This window comes from Periplaneta americana, chromosome 1 (genome assembly GCF_040183065.1).
Source record: "Periplaneta americana isolate PAMFEO1 chromosome 1, P.americana_PAMFEO1_priV1, whole genome shotgun sequence".
Classification (NCBI taxonomy): domain Eukaryota; kingdom Metazoa; phylum Arthropoda; class Insecta; order Blattodea; family Blattidae; genus Periplaneta; species Periplaneta americana.
This window is the reverse complement of record NC_091117.1, coordinates 223,647,341-223,672,046: the sequence shown is the minus strand read 5'-3', so window position 1 is coordinate 223,672,046 and position 24,706 is coordinate 223,647,341. Positions and strand designations below refer to the sequence as shown.

General features: G+C 35.3%; 1 protein-coding gene across 3 annotated transcripts in view; it reads right to left on the bottom strand.

The window, feature by feature from the left end:
* Positions 1-6,408: 6,408 nt before the first annotated feature.
* Positions 6,409-24,706, bottom strand: part of LOC138708527 (death-associated protein kinase 1-like) — a 110,955-nt gene continuing 92,657 nt past the window's right edge. For all 3 annotated transcript variants that reach the window (XM_069838644.1, XM_069838659.1, XM_069838652.1), the window contains 4 exons: positions 23,120-23,332; positions 20,397-20,609; positions 16,822-17,059; positions 6,409-11,030 (listed from right to left, as the gene is read on the bottom strand). In XM_069838644.1, the coding sequence (XP_069694745.1) occupies positions 10,876-11,030; positions 16,822-17,059; positions 20,397-20,609; positions 23,120-23,332 (819 nt within the window). In that variant the 3' untranslated portion in view covers positions 6,409-10,875. The remainder of the gene's footprint in view (positions 11,031-16,821; positions 17,060-20,396; positions 20,610-23,119; positions 23,333-24,706) is intronic.

Here is a 24,706-nt window from a genome sequence, read left to right as displayed (position 1 = left end):
ACTTTACAGCAGCTTTCATTACTCCTGGATCTACTTTCTTCCTTGGATTTTCAGTAGGTTTCCACTTGAAAGGCATCCTATTAAGAAATAAAAAAAATGTTATGAAATCACACACCATAACATGGGTCACACCTCCCTGCAATTTTGGGTCAAACCTCCCTCATGGGACTTTTTGTATATACTAAAATATTTATATACTTAATAATAAAGAAAACTACACAATAAATATATGAAATTGAACCTAAAAGGATGTAGAATCAAATGTAACTATCACTATTACCATTAAGATTGCAATTACTTACTTGGATTCTTATAAACAAGAGCATCAAACCAACATCAGCAAGCAACAAATCAAACAGGAAGTAGAATCTCAGCTGTTCTTGGTTTCACTGCCTTGATGAGCATAAATATTACCTCTGACATTAAAAGCAAAGAGAACCATGACAAATAGCAGAGATAAAAATGGCGGGATTTCAAATTATAGAGATGGGTCAAACCTCCCCTATGGTCAAACCTCCCCAGTCTCCCTTACTGCACTTAAACTACCGGCACTGGCATTTTTCAGAAGACTGCATTCTTTTAAGTACCAGTAGGTCTTCTCTGGATCCCAATTATGCAGCAGCTTCCTGACAGGCTTTGTTGAAGTTGGTTAAGACAGCAAGCATGGCTCAACAGTTTCTAAACCCATTCTGTTGTTTTGAGATATCCATATCATGTTCATTGAAGAAGAAGCTCTCTCCATTGAAGCATTACTTCCAGAAAGACGCAGAGTTCTGGAGTTGTGCACAGGGAATTATTTTCTTAGAGAAACATTAAAAAATTTCACTCCATTTTCAGCAAAGAATAGCATTTTCATCATTCCACTTTGCTATTTTCTCTGAGGTCACACATTTCTTCAAGCAAGAAATTTCTTCAAATAAGTTATCTTCATCCAGGTCAAATCCACCTACATTTGAAGAAAAATAATGGATTGTCTCTTCAAATTTCTTATCTTTCTGGATGAGATTTCAGCATTATAGGCTACATTCCATATAGGCTACCTATACCGGTACCTTATCTTGTGAATTAATAACCAAGGCACTGAGATGTTCAACAGCATTTTCATAAAATCCTCAGAAAGTAGGCCCTACCTATTGAGAATTATGTTGCGGAATAAGAATCATATTCTTCTAAACAGGGGCATAAGCAAGGGGGGGGGGGAAGTTACCAGGCTTGAAGCCCCCCTTGAATGAAAAAAAATGACATATTTAGATTTGAGTATTTTCTAATCAATAATCGTTTTCCCTCCTCTAATTTTTCACTGTCAGACTAACAAAATCTATATCGACATACGGCATAATTCCCCTACGCCGCCTTCAATATAATCCCTGTGCTTGATGCTGAAACACATTCGAACTATAACAATGCTATCTTTATTGCAGAGAGATCTACTCCCTAGTACCAACCTTGTAATAAAATGAAGCCGACACAATGTGAAATTTAATTTGTTGTTTGTTAAAGATTAGATGGCTGTGAAAAAATTACTTTTCAAAGATTTTGTAAGGATATTCATGAATACGTTCTATTAGAACATAGTAAAATATTAATAAATATACCGTAACATAATAATAATAATAATAATAATAATAATAATAATAATAATAGTAATAATAATAATAATAATAATAATAATAATAATAATAATATTCTGTCAAGGATTAGGCCTCCTGGCCTGTTCTGCCTCAGATGAGCTGGTCTTTCCATTGCTTTCTCAGCCTTCCAAGGTCTCTCTTCCCATTACGTCTGTAAGCAAACAATCTTTGAGGTAGCCTGTCATTGGCACTGCCTGCTGGATCGCATCCTATAGCTGCGTAAACTGCCTGCTCAATCAAAATTATTTTACCGCTAGGTGGCAGGCAGTGCCCACCACTATTAACATTATTTATTCATTTGGTGGTGTCAATAAAGACACATGTCATCACAAGTTCCAGGTCACATAGACCCTTGCCTTAACAAGAATATTGCTTAGTATAACATGAGTACGTAAATGAAGTGTGACCATCTTCTCCATCAGTATTAACATTATCAGTATATGCAAAGTCATTACCAGCCACCTAGCGGCTGTTCGCGCATAACAGTTGATTGGGCAGGCAGTATAAGCAGCCTTAGGATGTGATCCAGCAGGCAGTGGTCATTGGACATCCGTGATATGTGTCCATACCAGTTATCTGGTAAACTTTTATGGTTTCAGTGATGGCTGTGATGTTTAATTCCTCTCTGATTTCACCATTCCGTTAATGATCAAAAAGAGTATAGCCTGTTAGGGATCTTAGCAGTCTCATTTCAGCTACTTCTATTCTTCAGAGTTGATTTGAGTTAATAATAATAATAATGATACATAAAATTTAAAAACCGATACTATAAATTGTAAACAATATTAATAATGACCTCCCCCCTTAACTAAATCCTGCATACGCCATTGCTTCTAAATATACCAAAAGTTGCATAATATTTATAATGGAATGAATTTCTCTTCTTTTCTGGAGCTCAATTTCCCTATTAACCTTGATAACAATATGGAATACTCGATTGCAGTTAAAATCTCACCTTCAGTTTTGACAGTGGCATTGTAAAAAAGCAGCAAAAATTACATTAGCAAAAATATATTCATCCACAGCAATGTGCAAGTATCACTGAGGCATATTAATAATTAACACAGTAGTTAGATTTCTGAAATACGTACGGAAGAAACGTGTAATTATTATGGAGTACCAGCTTGGCAAGTTGCAGACATTACATAACAGATGTCCTTTATAATATTTAAGTAGGTGATAAAATATGTGAAGAAGTGAGATTCACCAATGAACTCAATTAAAAAAAATAGTAAAGACTATTTGAGTGAAAATATGTTACATTGAGAAAATATAAAAGCACATTGTCATTAAAAACTATAAGTGTGTAACAATGTTTCTCATCTTTCAATATAAAAGCACAGGACAGGTTTACTGTTACGTTACTATAGAAATTATAAACGACCCTATTTGGTCTAATTTATTTGATACTTTCAACCGGAAACATGCTGCCTACAAACAAGAGCATAGAATTGTAAGTTTATTAGTGCTTTCTGCAATGAAGGTACAGTCTTGTAATGTTGATTTCGTAAGATAACTTGTATCAATTTATCGAGTAGTATTTTACAAGATTTGGGGCTAAGAGGGATGAAGTTACAGGAGAATGGAGAAAGTTACACAACACAGAACTGCACGCATTGTATTCTTCACCTGACATAATTAGGAACATTAAATCCAAACGTTTGAGATGGGTAGGGCATGTAGCACGTATGGGCAAATCCAGAAATGCCTATAGAGTTTTACTTGGGAGGCCGGAGGGAAAAAGACCTTTAGGGAGGCCGAGACGTAGATGGGAAGATAATATTAAAATGGATTTGAGGGAAGTGGGATATGATGATAGAGACTGGATTAATCTTGCTCAGGATAGGGACCAATGGCGGGCTTATGTGAGGGCGGCAATGAACCTCTGGGTTCCTTAAAAGCCAGTAAGTAAGTAAGTAAGTAAATTAATTTATAAAGTTACTGCTTTTTGAGGTCGATTGAATTATGCATGATTATTTTGTAAAAATTCCACATTCTCCACAGATCTGTCATTGGATATACGTATCTATGCGACTCTTCCTTTCTTAATTGAATTCTAATTGGCGTTCTAATTGTCATAATTTGTTGGTCCTTACAAGATTCATTAGGTACCAATCAATACAGTTCCTGAATAATCAGTGACGCTTTAGTTTTTCCTTAGCCACGTCCCCATCATCACTAGATATTGTATAGAGACCACCTCTTAATAACAGACAATAGGATGTTCCCTCTTTTGTTTTTCCTGATATTGGATGTTTACACATTAAAACGTGGTACAAAAATCGCGAAACCTCTCAACAGAAAGAGAATACCTAATTAGTAAGAAACTGGAGAAATGAAAACATAAAAAGATACGGAACTTTGGATAATATTTTATTAGATGATCCAGAAGAAGGTCGATAACAGACCGAAACATGTTAACCAGGTGCGAGAGAATTTAACATGAGAAAGACATATAATACATATTCCGAAGTGATATAGTGTTAAAAGTTGTGTAATCAAGATGTATGCTTTTTTCCTTTAACATTTGTATACTTTCTTTTTAAAATTTGCAATTCACATCTGTTACGAAATAATGTTGCTTTCTGTTGTATATTTTTTCTAGCCAGCAGCAACTGAATCGACTCAATCCTCGTTTAAGTATCTGGATGGAAGCAAAAAGAAGTATAGGACTAATGCCTGAGGAACTATGGATTAGAGACGAGCTATATTATGCGAAAAAAGCCAATCTCGCAGTAAGTTTCATTAATTTAGAGCTTGCAGGCCTCACTGAATTTTTAGACCATAGAATTTTCGTTGTGGGAAGCCTTGGCGATGATGTTCTAATATGTTATGATGCAGAGTCCAAATCATGTAGAAATCAAGAAGAATTTATAGTGCAATAAGTTTTTTTCAGACTCCTTTATCAACTTCATTTTTTATAGGAGTAACAACATAATAATTTCATGTAACTGACTGGGGTATATAGTTTTGAAACAGCCCAATATACATGTGTAAAAATAAACTTTATTTATTTTTAAAAGAACTTAACCTACATAACCATAACAATGACAGTCTATGAAAGGACACATGTACGATATTTAATAAGTTTCACATGGACATTATAGGAGTTTTATGTGGGCACCAATGGTGACATGGCAGATGTGAAGATGGTAGTCCATTTCTGACGAGATATGTCCCAATGTATCCTCTGGTATCAATTGCACTGCATCGGAGATATGTTGTTGCAATTCGTCCAATTCAGTGTTCCTTTGAGGCAGGACTCTCGCAAGGAAGAGAGACTGAAAATAATTTAAACTAATATATTATAAACTTTTAAAACTGGAAGTATTTTGAAAGATTTTAAAGTGCGCGCAATTTTCAGTTTAAAATCTCAATTGGCAGATGTGTGCTAGTCTAAGTTTACGTTTATTTACTTTGTGTACTGTTTGCATGTGCGTCAAGTTTCATCATGACAAATACAGTTCTATTTATTGTTGTCTTGACATACAAAGCAAATGTTATGGTAAATAAAATAAATGGATTCGATAATTCGATTCCCATTTGTGGTTACCACAGTCTACTATATACAGTCACGAAGCTTGAGTTTTGAGGATGATAGAAACAATAGACTGTGCCGTACTATTTCGCATTGTCTGTAATGAGGCGATATTAGCGATCCTAGTGGTGAGCAACTATCTAATGTTTGCATATTTACTACGTATTAAGCTTCGTGACTGTATATACTAGACTGTGGTGGCTACTATCTTTGTTCATTTCTTCTTTTTGATCCTTACACATTTTAAGCAACTGGGTAGCCTTTAAAACAATTCATTTAACTTTGTGTGCCACTGACTTGGCAGGGTAGCAGAAGGGATTCGGTCATCCTACAATGATGTTGAGAGTTTTCATTGAATGTAATATGCACTGTGTCCGAAAAGTCATGGTGGGGTTTCAGAGGATTATATTTTTGGAATGAATAGAGGTAGAAATGTAATTCTGGTCCCAGATGAAAATAAAACTCCCAAAGTTTTTCGTCTGTAAGTTTGAGGCACTGAAGGAAACAAAAGACAGTAACAATCGAACAAATGCAGTAATTTTTATTGTTACAATTAATTGTATAAAATGGATGTCCAAAGAAAAGTTCAATGTGTTTTGTGGCTGGCAAAATTTGAAGGTAAATCATAATTCGTGCATATGCAAGCAATCACGCAATTTACCATTGCAAACTATGTCCAAATTATTCTTTCCGAAAATTGCGCTTGGGCCCTAATTTCCGAGAAAAATTGTGTTCAAATTACACAATCTGGCAAATATGTCTCTGAAAATACTGAGATTAGGACATATGTTCATATAACATTTTTTGTTCAAAATGTCTTTGTAAATAAGCTTTGTAAGTGACGGTAAATCCTCGTGAATCACCCTAAATATAACAATTAAAACATGTTCCTTTCTTGTAATGAACTATAAATTTGTAAAATTACACTGAATTGGTACTCTTAAGTAGGGATGAGAGTAAATATCACACTGAAACAGTTTTCCGTCAAAACATCTCACTTTTAAGTTTAATGGATTTATTTAGGTTCGACGTGCAGCCCTGAGACGCCTTTTAGATGCAGAATTAAACCAAATGAAGAAGGAACTACAAGCACTAGGGTTAGGATTTATGCCTACCCAACCTTAAACCTTTCTATTCGGCACACAAGATGGAAGAACTGAGTCATATACTTCTGAAATAAGTGGAAGGACTTTTCAGGATGGGTCTTCATTCAAGTACACTGAAATCAGTAACACACTATTATTTAAGTTATGTTTTGTATTTTTCTCATATTCAATAATGGAATGTTCAAGTATGAATAAAAAAATCAATTCAGTAACAAATATAAAAAACTGTGTGCAAAATAGTGACATGATTTTTATATGGGTGGATTGAAGGAGTATATCCAATTGCTGCATGCCAAGATCTTCTTGGAAGGTGTAACTTCCTTCTTAAAAAATTATACAATTTTGATACAAGTATAGAAAATTAAACTTACACTGTACAGTCATATTTTACAAATTCTCATCTCGATAAGTACAACAAAACATAGTTTTCACATGTACCCATGGCTGTTTCCAGCTATCACCTCTTGAAGTGACTAGAGAGCTAACTAAAAATAAAGCAAACGCTTCCCTCGTAATGTAAGCCCGTCATATATGTATAAAGATACAAAGTGGTCAAATAAAAACTGCGTCGCAACACAAAAATACTCAATAAATTAACACTTTAAATATAATTAATAACATACAACACACAAATGGGACAACATTAACTGATTTAAATAATTTTTGTAGAACGAGTAGCAACATTGTAATATTAAGCAACAGTTGACGTAACAATTAAAGCTATATCGAATTGACCATGATTACCGGCAAAGAGTTCAATTAGGCTTGGAAAAAATTAATAAAACTATAAACACCCATTAAACATGTACATCACATAGTCTTTACATTATACAATAAAACAACATTGTGCAATAAAGGCAAAATTCTGGCATGCTTGAAAAACAAGCAAATGGAGAAATGGAATCATATCATATTACGTATTAGAATAAAGGCTCACTTCTCTTATCACATGAAAATATTGTGGCAACATATGAGCAATTCTGTGTAGTCAAGCTTTGTGATGTGTAAAATGTGCATACAAACTGAAATTTGTAAACTAGACATAGGCGTACTACCATTATATGGTATGTACCCCAATTTTTTTATATACTTCTTCCTGTCTTCTACATTTGTCTTTTTTTTCCAGCAAATGACAACAAGTTTAGAATAGTCTAATGCATGTGCAATTAGAAGACAATGTCAAATGTGATCTTCGTCTATGTGCAATTGTTGATTCAATTAGACACCAACTAATGTAAGAACTGGACAAATATGATGCTACTTATCAATTCTAGAAGTATCTATGCTTCTAGTAATGACTTAAGGTACTTTGAGCTTTCCAAATTCAAATACGAAAATCCATGTTTTAAAGCTAGGGTTCTGAACCCTGTAACAATTATGGATTTCTTCCCATCCCAAAACCCTGATTCAAGGCATCATGTACTGCCCTTAACTTCCTTCCATAATGTATTTTCACACTAGAATCCGGTAATATGGAAAAGAAAGTATCACATCCAACAATTTAAACTTCACATTATGCTCTGCAAGAATGTACAATTCTTCCTGGACTCTTTACAAGACACTTCGACTTTACATCGTGCAAAGAGCAGTTCTTTACAAACACCACAGGACTTCAGAAAATGATTTCCAGGGTGACGCTTCTCTCTCCATCACCTTCCCACTCTTACTGGCCACAGCATCAATAGGTATCATGAAGGTTTTAATCATTTCAAGGGAAAAATTGTTCTGGGGCTGGGTATCGAACCCGGGACCTTTGGCTAAGCACACCAATGCTCTACCGACCGAGCTACCCAAGAACTCTACCAGACACCAACTCAATTTTTCCCTTTATATCCACATACCTTATGGGAAATAATTTTTCAAATCAGCTTCACAAGGAGCTATACCTAAAAGCTAGATCTGCGTAATATATGTCACTGATCGCTAACAGAAAACCACAACTTAAGTTACACAGAGTTTGTGTGCACTCAATGTTGGATGTTTTAACAGTTTGTCAGCCCACAGGTTTCGTAATACCGGTACATCACGATGTAAATGAACAAATCATGGACTAGTTATCACAATTTGAAGACATGGTTTATTTCTCAAGAACAAGTAGTCGAAAATGACCGACTTTTTCTTAGCATGCAGGCTTTCACAGCCGGTGTCTAGTTGAAACGAAGCTTTTGGGCTAAGTTGCAGTCGTCTACTGGTGCGGATGTTCCCAGACATTTCGTCTACTACTGTAGCAACAATTGCTACAGGTATCTCTAGCAGAAGACTTCGACCTAGGATACCTAACCACTGAAGATGTCTGCCACAGTAGTAGACGAAACGTCTAGGAACATCTGCACCAGTAGACCATGGCATCTTAGCCCGAAAGCTCCGTTTCATCCCGACCGACTTTTTATTTATTTATATTTTTGTAAAACAATCACATGTTATTAAATAATGCTATTCCATATGTTATTAAATGCCATTTCAGTTGTACGTTTTTCTTACTTATGCACTTTTTTTTCTTCAGCCCCATAAAAATGTATAAGTTAAGGCTATGGATCGGTGAAAATAACGGAAAAACCATTAAAAAATGGAAATTTTGTTTTCATCTCTAAAAAATAAAATAATGTTTCGGTTTTCTAAATCTGTACTTATTTCGGTCCTATGACAATTTAAAGTCCCTCAGAACGAATTTAAAGGGACCAGTGCATGCGTGGAGCTGCAGCCCTTTAAACTCACACTCAGCTGTCATTCTGACAGACTTTGTTCTTCATTCTAACTAATTTTACTTGTCATTCAGTTCTTATTTAGTGGTTATGTAGGAGAAAAATGTGTATGGTAGACCTGTACAGGAAGGAAGGAAGGATATTGATAGTATATATCATATACATGCTGTACTTTAATACTTGCTTTCTCGATTTTCGAATTTTCAACATTTTGTAACATTCAAAATGCTCTAAAGAATGTAGTTTTTCTCCAATCTCGGTGAAATTTTGTACAGAAGTCCACAAAAGCATGTGAAGTAAAGTGACACATGTGTTTTCTTCTGCCACTGAAAGTATTCAAATCACCATGTGTTGAGAATGTGACTATGTTTTAAAAATTGAAAAATTACCAACTAAAAGGGTAAATATTTTTTTTCTCAAAAAGTAATTGGAGAAATATGAAAAGCATGTGTCATATTTTACATATATCAGACATAAATTAAATAAAAATTTAAAGAAAAATTATGTAAGCTTTGAAAATTGGGACAATTATAATTCAGTATTAAAAAAATAATTACAAGTAAACTAATTGGAATATCAAAGTGAAAATTTGTGTGTTGCATGTCCACGTTGTAAGAAATATGTGGTAAAAGTTTCAGATGTTAGAAATTTCAGAGATCCATAGCCTTTAAGTGTTATTGTATACAATGTGTAGATATATATTACGATAAAGTGCATTACTTTAATAAATATACAGTTTACTGTGTAATTTTTAATTCCCGCGTAATTTAATGTAAATATGGTAATTATGCAAAATAATGCAACTGCATATACTGTCAATTAATTAAATTAAAACAAACTGAAAAGACTTCGGTAAAGACAAAATGTGCAAAAGCAATCCTCATTACCTGGATGAACTTAAATTGCCAGGGAAGGAATTCGTAACATTACAAGAAAAACGCCATTGATTTTCAACAGACTTGCACCAATGATGAGAGTCATGTAAGCAAATTGGTCATAATTTTGAGCTTCTATTACACATAATAGGTTGGTACATTTATATTTTTTTGTCGTGGGAACAGATAATTACTGGAAAATGATTCTTCGGTATAGAAGAGAGCAGCATGTGACAGGTGGCAGCCGTGGTGTCTGTAAAGAACTGTATTATTAAAAAATTCCATAAAATATTTTCGCAGAGAATCCAGAAAAGAATGCACCATGTCAAAAATTGTTAACTGACACTTCCTCCTGCAGATTCTGCTAACAAGTTTAATTTTTCTCCTGGACTCTTTGGAGACAACCCAACTTCGCTCCACAGATGCCTATTAAGCACTCATTCTACAGGAACATCTGATATCATTTGTCTACTGGATGGGAAAGCTATTGCCTGTGAACAGGCTGTGGCTCATAATTAATTCGACCAGCTTGTAATAATAATTTCTGTATAACAAGGACACCAACTACTGATCTGCCTATTTCTGAATCACAAAGTCAGAAGACTTCCACGATGAAAGTTTACCCACTTCTCGCAACGACAACAGAGTTTGAAAGTCTTGAGTGCCTGAGGGATACCAGATTAAGTACTGTACCTGTTTTGGAGTAGCCCCCCCTCCTACAATTCAGTGACACAGCCATAGGACGGGACATATGAAATTGCTTAACCAGTAATAGTGTCATTGATTTTCTATTCAAATGGACAAGTTGTTGCTAAGTAGAAAAGTCGAGAGCAGCCACTTGACAACAGTTATCACAATTTTTCTTCACTAAAGCTCTTTATAAAAGGACACGTTTAAAAGCAAAGTTAAACTCATTAGGTACATAATGTAGGAGGGACTTTGAGCGACAATTTCACCATTTTCGTTGTGCTTCGTATCTGTTAAGAGATAGCTTGTTGTAGACGGGCTATTGAAGTCAAATGTTCATCGTGAAAGATTAGAACACGAGTTGTGGGAGCCATTGCTGGGTGAATCTTGATGCACTGGGCTTGGAACGATGCGATAGAGGGGCGCACTTCTCAGGAGGATCTCAGCAACGTCATCTCGACCTAATTCTTGTAATTTCTTTATCAACAGACCTGTCAAGAATAAACCGAAAGACACTTTAAAATATAAATAACTTACAAATTTATTCCAGTCGCCAAGAATATTAAAATTAAAACATAAAACACGTGGAAAAACAGTACTTCCTGAAATGCAGTGGATCATACATTTCAATAAAACAAAAGTAACCCTAAAACTGATTGTCTGAGTGATTAAAACATTCAACATTAACATGCAACATCAATAAATTTAAGAATACAGTTATATTGTCAGACTCCAAAGCAGCTATTCTATCAATAATCTCTAAACAGACACCTTCATCTCAAACAGCAGAAATAACTAAAATGCTCTCTCAATTAATATCACTCAATAAAAGAATTGTATTCCAATGGATACCATCCCATTGTGGAATCCTGGGAAACGAGAATGCGGATGCTTTAGCAAAGAAGGGCAGCACTGCTACTTACAGACCTGTTACTAAATCTACGTATTACTCTGTGAAAAGATTTATTAAATCTACATACTTAGACTTCAACAAACAAAATTTGATAACACAATCTCAAGGGAAAAAATGGAACTCTCTGCATCATAATCCACAGTTAATTCCCGATTTACCACAAAAATCGTCTGTAGCTGCATTTAGATTGGCAACAGGCCATGAGTGTTTGGCCAAACACCTGCATAGAATTGGAATATATCGGTCCTCTAACTGTCCATTGTGCAACTCAAACCAAGAAATGGATTCGGAACACCTCAAAATCTGTGCTTCAGTGGCTGACCATGATAATATCTTTGAAAAATATTGGAGTGCAAGAGGTCAAATCACTTTATTGTCAAACGCCTGGCATTAGAAAACAACAACAACATTAACTCTAGGTTTTTACAGGTTCAAACTGGCCAGAGTAACAGACAATTCTACACAGATTTTACATAGCCTATCACAAGAAATAAATTTCATCTCTGAAAGCACCATGTCATTCGGTTTAAATATTTTTATTTAATGGTCATGTTAAAAACAGTGCTCACATTTACCCCAGTGTTCGGTATGGAAAATAGTTCATTTCAGAGGAAATAGGGAGGGAGTACACCATGCAAAATGCCCTGCAAGGTCTTTCGTAACAAAATTTTGTGCTCCCTTCCAAAGCAAATTCTGAAAGGACTCCCCTGGCTTCAACATAATGAACGTGCAATATAGCCAATTTTGAACAGTAATACATAACACAAAATGTGCTAAAAAGCAGCAGAAAAGAAGGAAGTAGAGAGACTCAAACCTAAGATTACATATCTAGTAGTATGTGTCATTATTAACTCAGCTCTTGACATAAAAGCTCCAATTACAGCACTATTAAAAAGTCTTCTTTGGAGGAAAAAAAATAGCTGACTACATATGACTATGAACCTGGACTCTAGGTCATACATGACTAACGAAGTCCAATTTATCTGGTCTGTGACTGAGAATATGATAGCCAAAGAAATGTAAAGTTACTACATGTTCCAAACAAATTTGAAACACTGACTCCACCATCAAGAAAATAGTACATTTCTTCACACACTGAAAAATTCAGCTTCCAAAAGAATGTTAACATTCTCCCCATCCCCTAAAAAAAAAGAATAAGAAAAAAACTCTCCAAAAATATTTAAATCTAAAGGTTAAGAAAAAGCATTGGTTTTATGGATGTTGCCTGATACACTGTAGAAGGTCTGTGGTAGGCAGGGATTTCTATGGCAATTGAGGACCGTTTTAACAAAACTCAACAAACACCATTTTTTTCGAAATGCGGGTTTTGACGGATTCTGGTCAATTGTAATGAGAGGAAAATGATGCACTGCTCATAATATCACAAAACTCAACATTTTCCGTTGAAAAGAGTGCCTCAATGTAGAGAGTTTTCACAAAACTCAACATCTCCAGTTCTTAAATTTTCACAAAACTCAACATATCCTCTAACTCAACATTTCAACTTCTATCCTGTTTCACAAGCTACAATATTTTACAACAATGTAACACATTTGCATTTTGACACATTTCGGAGCTCAAATATTATATAATATTTTGTTGTTTCTTGCGTTAATTCAGTATAAATCTGGCCGCTGTTGTAAGTGATGTATTTTATGAATGCTGATGAAAATTGGATAAGAACCCTGAGTATTCTAAATCCGTTCAAGCTACTGAAAGGGGCAGAAAGAGTAGCAGAAGAGTACGTTAATGTAAGAGTAAGAAATATATAGTTGCGCCTAAAAATAATGACATACCTCCAAACTAGACTGTAATCATTGAGAAAAGGGAAAAAGAAAACGTTGCTGCAGGTTCCTTCTGCTTAAATGATCTAATTAATTTTCGAGACAATTTATACAGAAGTAGCACAAAAGTTGAACAGGATAATTTTTTGCCAAGACAAATGAAAGTTGATCTACCTAAGCGGCATAGAAGGACTTCAAAAAGCTAGACAGATTTGTGTCTATTTCATATTTCGTAAGAGGTGAAAATGGAGAAGATTTCCCAGTAGGCCTATGTGCTGCTACATTTAGAAAAGTGACAAGTATGTTATTACGACATTGAAGGATGACATAGGTAATTTAGAAAAAATGTTTACTAACAGAAAAATCCTGAAATTAACTCTTAGAGATTGTTTTCAGGTTCTTGTGGGTCTCAGAATAAAAATTGCATACTGATTGCCATGCTTGTTGGTTATCTGGAAAGCTCTGAAGTGTTTAAAGAAATTAAACATTTCTTTCCTATCCGTGTCCATAGCTATATGCCTCCAGACCATGTGTTTATTTATTATGAAATTATGGCAATGTTTGGGGACGTAAAACTTTTGGGCAAAGACTGGCATACTTGTGATTTAAAATCGATGACAAAAAATAATGTAAAAGTCAAATTACCATTTAAATTATCTGAGATGAGAGTATTTACGTACCAAAGAACTTATAAGAATCGTGTAAAGTGTTATTTACAAAACACAAGTTTTTCTACACCAATACAAGTTCAAGTGTTTAAACCAAGAAAGACAAGTGCTTCTGTAATGTCTAAAGCATCTGACCTTTCACTGGTGAACCATGTCAGCAAAAACAAAGCTAATGATATGAGGAAGTTAATGAGTTACTTCCATAATGGTATTTCGAAGAGGGGAAGCAAGGTATTTTATGGTAAAGTTTTAAAGGGATATGCCAAAGATTCTGATAATAGAATAGATTATGATGAACCATTGCAACAAAATTATTGTGCACGATTTTGATCTTCAGTGATCTGTGTAATGTATTGCACAAATAGAAACAGTTAATTCGTGCAAATAAAGAGTTCTTGTAAGTCAATAATAAATTTTGGGGGGGGGGGGAAGCTTGAAATTAGGTTTCAGTGTGTTCAATTAACTGTTTTTTAATTCAGGAGTACTTAAGCACTATTTTAAAATACATATTAATGATTTTGATGAGGATTTTACAGCTGCAAATGAAAAATAATTAAACATTTTAAGGTATGTGCATTTAAAAAAGTGGATATATTGAGTTTTGTGAAATTCTTAACTTTTGTCATATTTTTTTTTTCCAAATAAATAAGACAACAATAATAATTGCACTTCTCAATTAATGCATCTCTGAAAGAGGAACAATGCCCAATTTTTTTCAGAATTATAGCATCAAAGGTCTGAGAATAAACTAAAAAAACGTTTCCTGTAAAATTTTTGAAGTGGCGTTTGATTTGTGAAAACGGTCCTCAATTGGTCATTTGATGGATTAGCCCCAAAGGTCCAATGCTTTTTTTCTTAGCCTGGAATCCTCTATATATAAACATCAAGAACGTAAAATCTACAAACTGGAGAATGAGCAAAAATGGAATGCATATTGGTAGAATTCTACAATAGCAGAGATTTTACATTTGTCTGTGGCTGCATTTAGATTGGCAACAGGCCATGACTGTTTGCCCAAACACCTGCATAGAATTGGAATATATCAGTCCCCTAACTGCCCATTGTGCAATTCAAACCAAGCAATGGATTCGGAACACCTCAAACTCTGTGCTTCAGTGGCTGGCCATGATAATATCTTTGAAAAATATTGGAGTGCAAGAGGTCAAATGGCTTTATTGTCAAACGCCTGGCATTAGAAACAACAACAACATAACAGACAGTAATAATTGTGCAAAGACTCGTATTTGAGGACCTTGCCATCAATAGTATTTACATGATGGCTATAGAAAGTCATGGAATACACAATATTCAATACAGCATGGCGAGGTTCTCACATAAGAATATATAAGAGCATTAACAGTGATCTAAAATTATTGTTGAAAATTGCTATGAAGTCAATGAAATATGTGCTTCTGTATATATGAAATGCAGGTAGTAGACCACTGATGAAAACGAAGGAGCAGAGTTCGACCAGTGCTGTGGATTGGATTCCGGCATAGCTCAGTTGGTTAAGAGCACTCAGTACGCCAAGCTGAGGGATCCTGGGTTCGATTCCCAGTGCCAGAACGAAATTTTCTCCATTAATAATAATAATAACAATAAATAATTGTTTGCGAAGACTGTCAGACTGAAATTGAAACTTTCAAATAGGTACATTCTATTAGAATGACCAATATAAAATCCCCGAAAAAGCAAACTAGAGGAATGTACTAATCCCACTGAAGAAAATGACTTCATTGAAATCTTAATCTGGGCAACAGTAGGACACAAAATGAAAGGCAGCACTGGGAACTAAGCAACCAATAATAAACGTTGCCTGCAATGATACTAATAAGTATACAAGTATTACCGGCATGTATCAATCAATCAATCAATCAATCAATCAATCAATCAATCAATCAATCAATCAATCAATCAATCAATCAATCAATCAATCAATCAATCAATCTTCCTAATGTATCCAGCTGTTTGCTGACAACATAAAGTCCACTGTAGTCTATTCTGTTGTTTTTCATGAGAAATGAGGGGTATTTTGATCGGTGTTCATTATAGATGCCTGTTGCTAGTAGCCAGAGTTGGGGTGTAGTCAATATATACTGCAGGGCTGTGTCTTCTGCAAATGGTACTGATGATTTTAATTTACTTCTTTGTGGTTTATGGATGGACAGTATAGAAGAATGTGTTCCAGATCTTCATCATGATTATTACACCACAGACAAGTAGGATTATCAGAAATGTGAAATCGGTGTAGGTGCAATTGTGTGACAATGTGACCTGTTCTGGCTCTTGTTAAAAATGTTTGAACATGTCTGGGAAAGTTTTTGTACATTTCCAGGTCATTCGGTTTCTTTTTAACGGACTGTAAAATTTTTCCTTTGTCAGAAGAGAGCCAATTGTTGATCCACAGGTTTGTAAAAGAGACTTTACTGAAGCAAAAGCATTGAATAGAGATATCACTTGAAGAGGTCTTTGTTGCAAATATGTTGCCTGTTTTGCAATATTATCGACTTTCTCGTTTCCAGGTATACCACAATGACTAGGTATCCATTGAAATGTTATTTCCTTTTGGAGTTCTTTTAGTTTACTTAGTTGTTTCTGAATTTGAATACTTCTATGTGCATATAGGTTTGGTACATATTTAATTACATTAAATATAGCCCCCTTGGAGTCGGTAAGTATGCAAATAGATTTTTTCAGGAATTTGAGTAACACACTGAAGAGCAGCATCAATAGCTAGCAATTCAGTGTCAAGACTGGAGGAGGATGAACATGGTATGAAATAACTTTCTTGATATTTTGGAATATTATACCCTGGTCCTGCATGTATAAAGTGTGCAATAAAAATAATTATGTTATAACTTAAAAGTCAGAATAAATTTAATTTGTATTCAGATGGATATATAAACCGTATACATACCAATTCCTGAAGTCTTATCTTTTGCCCATTCATCCAAGAGTTTAGCAGTTCGGCTAGTAGAACTTCCTCCTGCATCAAGTGCTGCAATTTTGTCTGCTAAGCCCAACTGTACAGCTAGGAGACACCAGTCTTTTCCTAGAGGGTCAGGGGGATCCAGTAGTTTACACAACTGTTGTCTGCACACTGTTGACAAAGCCGTCACAGGTAGTTCATCCCCACTCAGAACCAACTCTGTTACCTGCAACATACATATTAAGATACGAGGTTTGAAAGGAGTGGTCCACATGAAAACACACGTACAATGTTGCCAAATCTTATTCCCATCACAAAGGATGAAAAAAAGTTCATAATACGCCTGTTCTGAATAATCCACAGTTACCTGAACCTAATGTTGTTGTTGCTGTTACAGTTATTATTATTATTATTATTATTATTATTATTATTATTATTATTATTACAGTATAACTCCGTTAATATATTCGGCAAGGGATTGTGTCCTTAAAGCAGCCGTGGCGAAAATGTGACTCGCAATGATAGCTATGCATTTCTCTTGCTTCCTACCTCCTCCAACTCCCATCCTCTCACTCACTGAAATCAAACTCCATTCCATTTGTATTTGTCTCTGACCTGCGAGTGGCGTATCGTCACAATGTCTCTCTCGAAACCATGTACCTCTACAAAACCGAAAGTTCCAAGTAGGATGGGAGGACGCGTTTTTTTGCTGCCAATATGATGAGAATATTAAATGCATGATTTGTTCACAAGTATTACGAGGAAAACGGTTGTATAATATAAAACGGCATTATACTACATGTTACTCATGAAACATTAAAAGATTAAGTATTATTATTATCATCATCATCATCATCATCTCTGTACATCGATCCTTTTTCAGCAGATGTACGAATAATGCGGTTAGATCTTCAATTTAAACTCCCAGATTTACAATGTGATGTTAAATGAAAGTCAGAAGCAAGGACTTGACAAATGTTGAACTTTTCAAATCTTTGCCAAAAAATAAATATCCGAAGCTTCGTTCTTTCGCTTGCTCTGTTGAAGCCTGCTCGCTACAACTTACGTTTGTGAAAAATTATTTTCAACAATGAAAATAGTAGAAACCAAACGACTGACAGACAAATACCTTCGTGATCAACTACAATTGGCAGTAAGTGACATAATTCCTGATTTTGAAACTTTGTCGCAGAGACATTCTGAAGACAGTTAATTTTAGGTTGTGATAATGTGTCCAATGATTTCTTATTCATTTCTGTCTTCGTTACACGTACTAAACATTAGCCTGTAGCCTTGTGCTGTATAAAATTTATTTAAGTGCTTGACGTAAGGAAAATGAAAATCCGTTAATAAGTCAGACAGTTGCTTCACTTCCCCTTCGGGTGTCCGCCTTCCTCCATAGGTGCTATGCACGTTGCAGGTTACACAGTGGCTCGGCACACCATCACATTTTCGCCACGGCTGCCTTAAAGTATTACAAGGAGGACAGCTCTATAGACGGGAAATGACTCACAAAATTGGGAAAACAATTTAGATACCACTTCATAGGAAACATATTTTATGGTGAAAAATGCAAATAAGAGCTCATTTCATATCAAAAAATCTTTGACTGTTGTTTGCCATGCTTTTGTAGGTACTGATATTATGGATGATAGCATTTTCTCTGTGGTTCAATAACTACAGATAACTTCACTTGATAGATTACTAGGAGCAACACTAATGACATTTTTCACTTATAAACAGAGATTTCCGCTTAGCCATTTTGCACTATTGAACTTACTGCACACTCCACAGAATTCAATGAATGACTCAATTTTACAGAGAGGACAGGAACTCTATTGACAGGAAGACTTTTAAGTGTTAAAATTCTTTCATCTTTTAATGTAAAGGAAAGTACTGGTATATACATCTTTGAACAGTGGTGACCGGAGATTTTCACGAAACTGCACTCACTAGAGTCGTGCACAACCGGTTACGAAAAATAGAAATTATATATTGCTATTGAACGCCTGGTGCTGTAGTCAGTATGCAAAGCTCTTCTGTCTCACGGAGTGTCTCAGGTTTGGTGTAATGAATATTCTAGTTGTTTCTCATTCTTTGTGGGTGGACGGCAAAGGCAGACCACATTGAGCCGTGCAGGAGTTCCAAAACCAGGGATGCAATTATCATTGTGTAGGCCTACTATTTAATTGATAATTCTTCTTCTCTCACTATAATCAATCAATCAATCAATCAATCAATCAATCAATCAATCAATCGCTCACTCACTCACTCAATCAATTGACTCATTGTTTGATTGATTCATTCATTGACTAATTCAGTGATTCACTGATTGGGTCATTCATTGATGGATTCATTAGTTGATTGATTGATTCATTCGTTCATTCATTCATATATTACAATTGGTATCGTCAAGAGTAAAACATAATTTATTAATGAAATAATGAATCTGCTTAGGGTCATGAAAAAGTATTAACAACCACTGTTTTAGAGGTATGCATTTTAAGTTTAAAGTGTAAATTTTTTTATTTTAGTAGGTTATTTTACGACGCTTTATCAACAGCTAAGATTATTTAGCGTCTGAATGAGATGAAGGTGATAATGCCGGTGAAATGAGTTCGGGGTCCAGCACCGAAAGTTACCCAGCATTTGCTCATATTGGATTGAGGGAAAACCCCGGAAAAAACCTCAACCAGGTAACCTGCCCCAACTGGGAATCGAACCCGGGCCACCTGGTTTCCCAGCCAGACGCACTAACCGTTACTCCACAGGTGTGAACTTAAAGTGTAAATGTTACACTAGAATGTATGTACTTATTTTCTCATCTATTTAGTATGTAATTGTATTTTATTCTATTCTTGCATTTCTTTACATACCAGATTTCATATTATGCATTACATTTATTTCCTTTATTGTTACCGGTGTCCATTTGTTCATCTATATATGAAGGGTACAGAGAATAAACAAACAGTCACAATTTTCTTAAGGGTGATGTCATCATTTATTTAAGTATATTACTGAGAAATTGATTGCTGTTCCTAATGAAAAAGTAGGAAAGGATAATTCACCTTTCCAGTTGCGATAAGAAAAACGCATAAATTTTGCAGTAATATACTAAATTAAATGATGTCGTCATCCTTATGAGAATTGTTACTGCTCGTTTTTTCTCTGTACCCTTCATATGTTATGAAGATAAGTGTAATAAAGTCAATCAACTGTACGCCTATATCAAGCAAACACATTTTTTAAATTACATATTGTAAATTTCCTTAAATTGTTATTCCGTTTGAGTACTCAGAAAATGTCAGTGTTCTGTCTACCTACAAAACAACAGGGGCAACTGCTGAAGTCTGAACATTCAGTCGGGTGCTCTCTGACCGACTGAATGAAGACCGGTCGTAAGTCCTATTCTGCAGCTCTCTAGCAAAACATGCATGAGCGTGTCCAATGTGGAAGGGAGTCAGGGAGCAGAGTTGGCGGCAGACGGTAGTCCACATGCCGTAGGTCGGTAAACCAAACCACTGACAACTCCGTACAGAGTGGAGATTGTGAATAAAACCCACCTCAGCAGCTCCAAAGCCTACGAGATCAAGCACCGACTCGTAGTTGCCAGTCAGTGAATTGAGCAGCTTGGCACTGAGGCAGGGGGGCTGCAGAATGCAAGACATGAGCTGGTCAGGCGACCAGCAGTGAACTATGTCGCTGTGCAGCCTCAACTGCTCTGCACTCAGAATGTGCTTCTCTATGGGCAGTCCTGGACTCATTTCAAGCAAAACCTGCAACGACACATTGCTCACTTTAGCAACGGTTTCCTCTATGACACAGAAACTGGAGTTCCCAGACACGCCAGAAAAAAAAAATACGGAACACTCGGCACTGATCTTAAAAATTAAGATTTCGTGTATATTTTCCATCACACTTATTCATGCTATATTTCAACTGATTAAAACAATACACTTAAATCAAATTAAATATTATTATTGAAAATGACGTATTAAAGAATAAACTAAACAAAACGAAAAACTGAAAATGAACTGCTTACAAAATACATTCTCCTGACAATAGGCCTACACACTCATAAATCAGTCACTCATATAATACTTTCCAAAAAAATAAACTTCCTGCAACAGTTATTTGTTCTGAAGCATTTACGTAAAAATGTTTAATAGCCTCCCTATCGATATAAAAAATGAAACTCAAAACATAAGATTATTTAGGGCCAAATTAAAGAAGCACCTAATTTCTCACGCCTTCTATTCTGTAGGTGAATTCATGACATTCAATAACGCTTCATGAAATTGATACTAAAACTTTGTGTTGTACTAGTAGACTATATTGTAAATCTCGTCGGTATATATTTCGTCTAGACTAACTATAAATTAAGATTTTATAATAGTATTAAGTTTTTTGACTTGTTCCATATTCTAGCTGTAAGCAATGTATGAATACATTGTTAATAAATACAATACAATACGAAATGCAACATAATCATCAGTGAAAAAATGATTTCACAATAAGCGTTGATTTTACTGTCTTCATACAAGTAACTTGTTTTTCTCATCAATCCACAGTGAATTCATGCGGAAGAACAATCTTTCAACACTTACATTTCTACTTGCAGGATGCACATAATGAACTCTTACCACTTTTTTAAATTTGGGAGCTTTTCATCAGCTCCATCCAGACTTCATCTACATAAATATTTTGATTTAAGAACTTCCTTCAGTTCACTATCCTCTTTTGAATTCAGAATAATATGAGATGACCTACAAGATCTTTTATTAGAGGGCAAGAACATTTATGAACACTAGAAAAAGTAGGGGACCTAATATTGATCCTTGAGGAATTCCATTATTAACTGTAGTATGAACAATAATGATGGCAGTGAGGCACACAAAACACATTGAGGTTAGTGTCACCAACATATCAACGAATAAGCCTTCTATATCCAGAGTTCAACCTTTGAAGAAATAATTAATAATTTACTATCATACATTTTTAGTTAGCTCACAGCAACAATGAGTTATCATAACTAGGGAGCGGATTTTTATGTGCTAAAAAATTTAAATATATTTATTTTTTATGTGCTGGAAAGTACGAAAATATTTGCTAAAAATAAAAAAAAAATATATATATTTTTTTAAATATGACAAAAATGCCTTACTTAGCTTGAAAAAAAATGTTACTAGGTACTCACCAACCACACTTGAGTGCTAGTAGTTGGCTGAGAACTGCAGTGAACAAGAAAGGTCATCTCCAAATTCTCCATCACAAATGCATGCTGATTATCTCTGAACAACGTCAATTTCGCCTACAGGCACACCCTCCAATACTTGAGCAACTTTACGCATTTTTTTATATCCACTGTTTTTCCCAAACACATTATGGAATTTGTCCCTTAGTAATTGCACTTCTGAACCTGGTAGCGAGTCTAGTTTAATTTCCACGGCACGCACCTCCCTGTTTCAGACAACAGGTTTTTGGATGTTTCGAGTTTTTTTATGGTGTCACACAAAAAGCTTAAATTTGCTAATAGGAAAGCCAAATCGTTTTTTAAACAACCATCTTTCAGTATATCTTGAAGGATATCGATTGACGAAGCCCGATAACAGGGAATCACAAGATATACTCGATATACATGAGCGAGAGATTTGTTTAAATTAAATAATGTTCATACCCGAGCTCTTATCTGTTGTGTTTCACAAACAAAGCGTGGAATGAAATCATCTTCAGCAACAATAAACATTCCTAATTATGTGTTGCAAGATCTCTCCTCCTTGTCCATGTTAATTTATTCTCTAATAATAACACTGATATGCTGCCTAGCAGTCCTCAGAACTTGAGGCGATACTATTACGAAAATGGATCACGGATACACCACACAGCGCTTAGAAACACGAAGCAACCAAGAATTCTTAAAAAAGATAACGTACTTCTGAGTGATATAATTGATTTAGTTTTAAAATATTTAAAAGTTCTTGTAAAAAATTATTTAAGGAAAAAAAAAAAAAAAACTCCAAGATTGATGTGTTTATAATAGATTTCCTGAAAATATGTATGTATATAATTTTTTTGTGAAAATATGTGTTTTTATGTGAAATAAAATTCGGGTTTTAAACTTCATGTTCGCAATGTTTAACTTTGTTAATTGTGTTTTATCACACGCAAAAAGAATATTTAATTACATAGGAATCCGCTCCTTAATCATAACACATAAGCTTTCATCAGGTACGATTTCGTAGTGCCTCCGTCTTTTCTACTCCCCACCTGAACAAACACTACTGACCTGATCTACAATGCCTAGGAGTTCTTCCATGAAGTAGAAGCATGCCAATTCCGAGCTGGGAGGTCCTCTCACTTTCATCTCGATGGCCTCTCCATCGTCTTCCAGCGTAATGATGCTTTCAATAAGACCTGAGCACAACTTAGAGCCTTCAAACCACTGGTACAGGTCACTATCAGGGTCACCCAAATTCTGCATGGCTCTACGAAGCTGAACCTGAAAATGTTATAAAGAGTAACATGACATTTTCTGTAAATGAGCGCAAACTACAAGGCAGTTAAATATTAAGAAGGTAATACATAAATAAATATTATTACTATACGAGATCTGTTCAAAAAGTTCGAGAATGTTTCAAATGCAAGATGTTCGAAAAGTTCTGCATCACAGAACAAATCTTGGTATAAATTTTACACGTGCTATGTTAGGTTCCACATACTGTACTTAATTCATGTCCATTACTGTATTGTCTCTATATCCATGCACATTGCTATCTGCAGATGTTGGGCGATTGGATAATGCTGGAATTGGACACCCTTGGTGCTCAGTCTCCATTGTTCATGAAAGATGACACTATCACAGCAGTGTACAATTGATTGGACGTTAACTTTTTTTGTTGGATTCGTCACAGAGGTTCTGTTGAATGGCCTCAATGTTCACCGGACTTGAATCCCCTGGACTTTGCTTTATAGGGATATGTTAAGTCACTTGTCAAAATTCGAGACATGGAGTATCTATGCCAAAGGACTAAGGATGAGTGTATCACCTGGCTTCGTAACTCGTACTTTAAACATGAGGTTTTGCCACCAGACGTGTGTGGAACTTAGTGGCACACATACAGAACACATACCAGTATGTGATTAGTGCTATGATATAGGATTTTTTCGGACACTCTGTAGTGTGCCAATAAGAAATCTTAGCAATGGTGATGCCTAATGGCAGCCTTCCTCTTTAATCCCCTTTTTACAGCATCATCTTGTCGAATTAGAAATAAGGCAGAGAACAAGAGGACAGCTTCAAATACTTGGGGTGTACTATAAGCAGTAACATGAGCTGCTGCCAGGAAGTCAAAAGGATGATAGCAATGGCAAAGGAAGCTTTTAATAAAGAAAGGAGAATCTTCTGCGGACCTCTGGAAAAAGAAACAAACAAAACTGTGTTAGAAAGAGTAGGTGAAGAAAGAATAATGCTGAAACTCATCAGGAAGAGAGAAAGAAATTGACTGGATCATGGGCCTACTAAGACATGCACTGGAAGGAATGGTGAATGGGAAAGAAGTTGAGGGCAGAAAAATGATGGTAGACAATATTACGATATATGGATCATATGCAGAGATGAAGAGAAAAGCAGAAAAATAGGGAAGACTGGAGAATTCTGGGTTTGCAATGAAGGGTCTGTCTTTCGGCAGAAAATATGTATGAATGAATCTCGGTGTGTTTAGTTTTCACACTGCAGTTCTTTCTTTACGTGCATGTGGATTGTACTTTGCGATTTTTAAAATGGCAGACTTTTATAAGCAACATGTGAACACACAGTAACTGTATTCAGGACTGCCCTCATTTGATGATCCTCCCCCCTCTTCTTAGCTAGAAC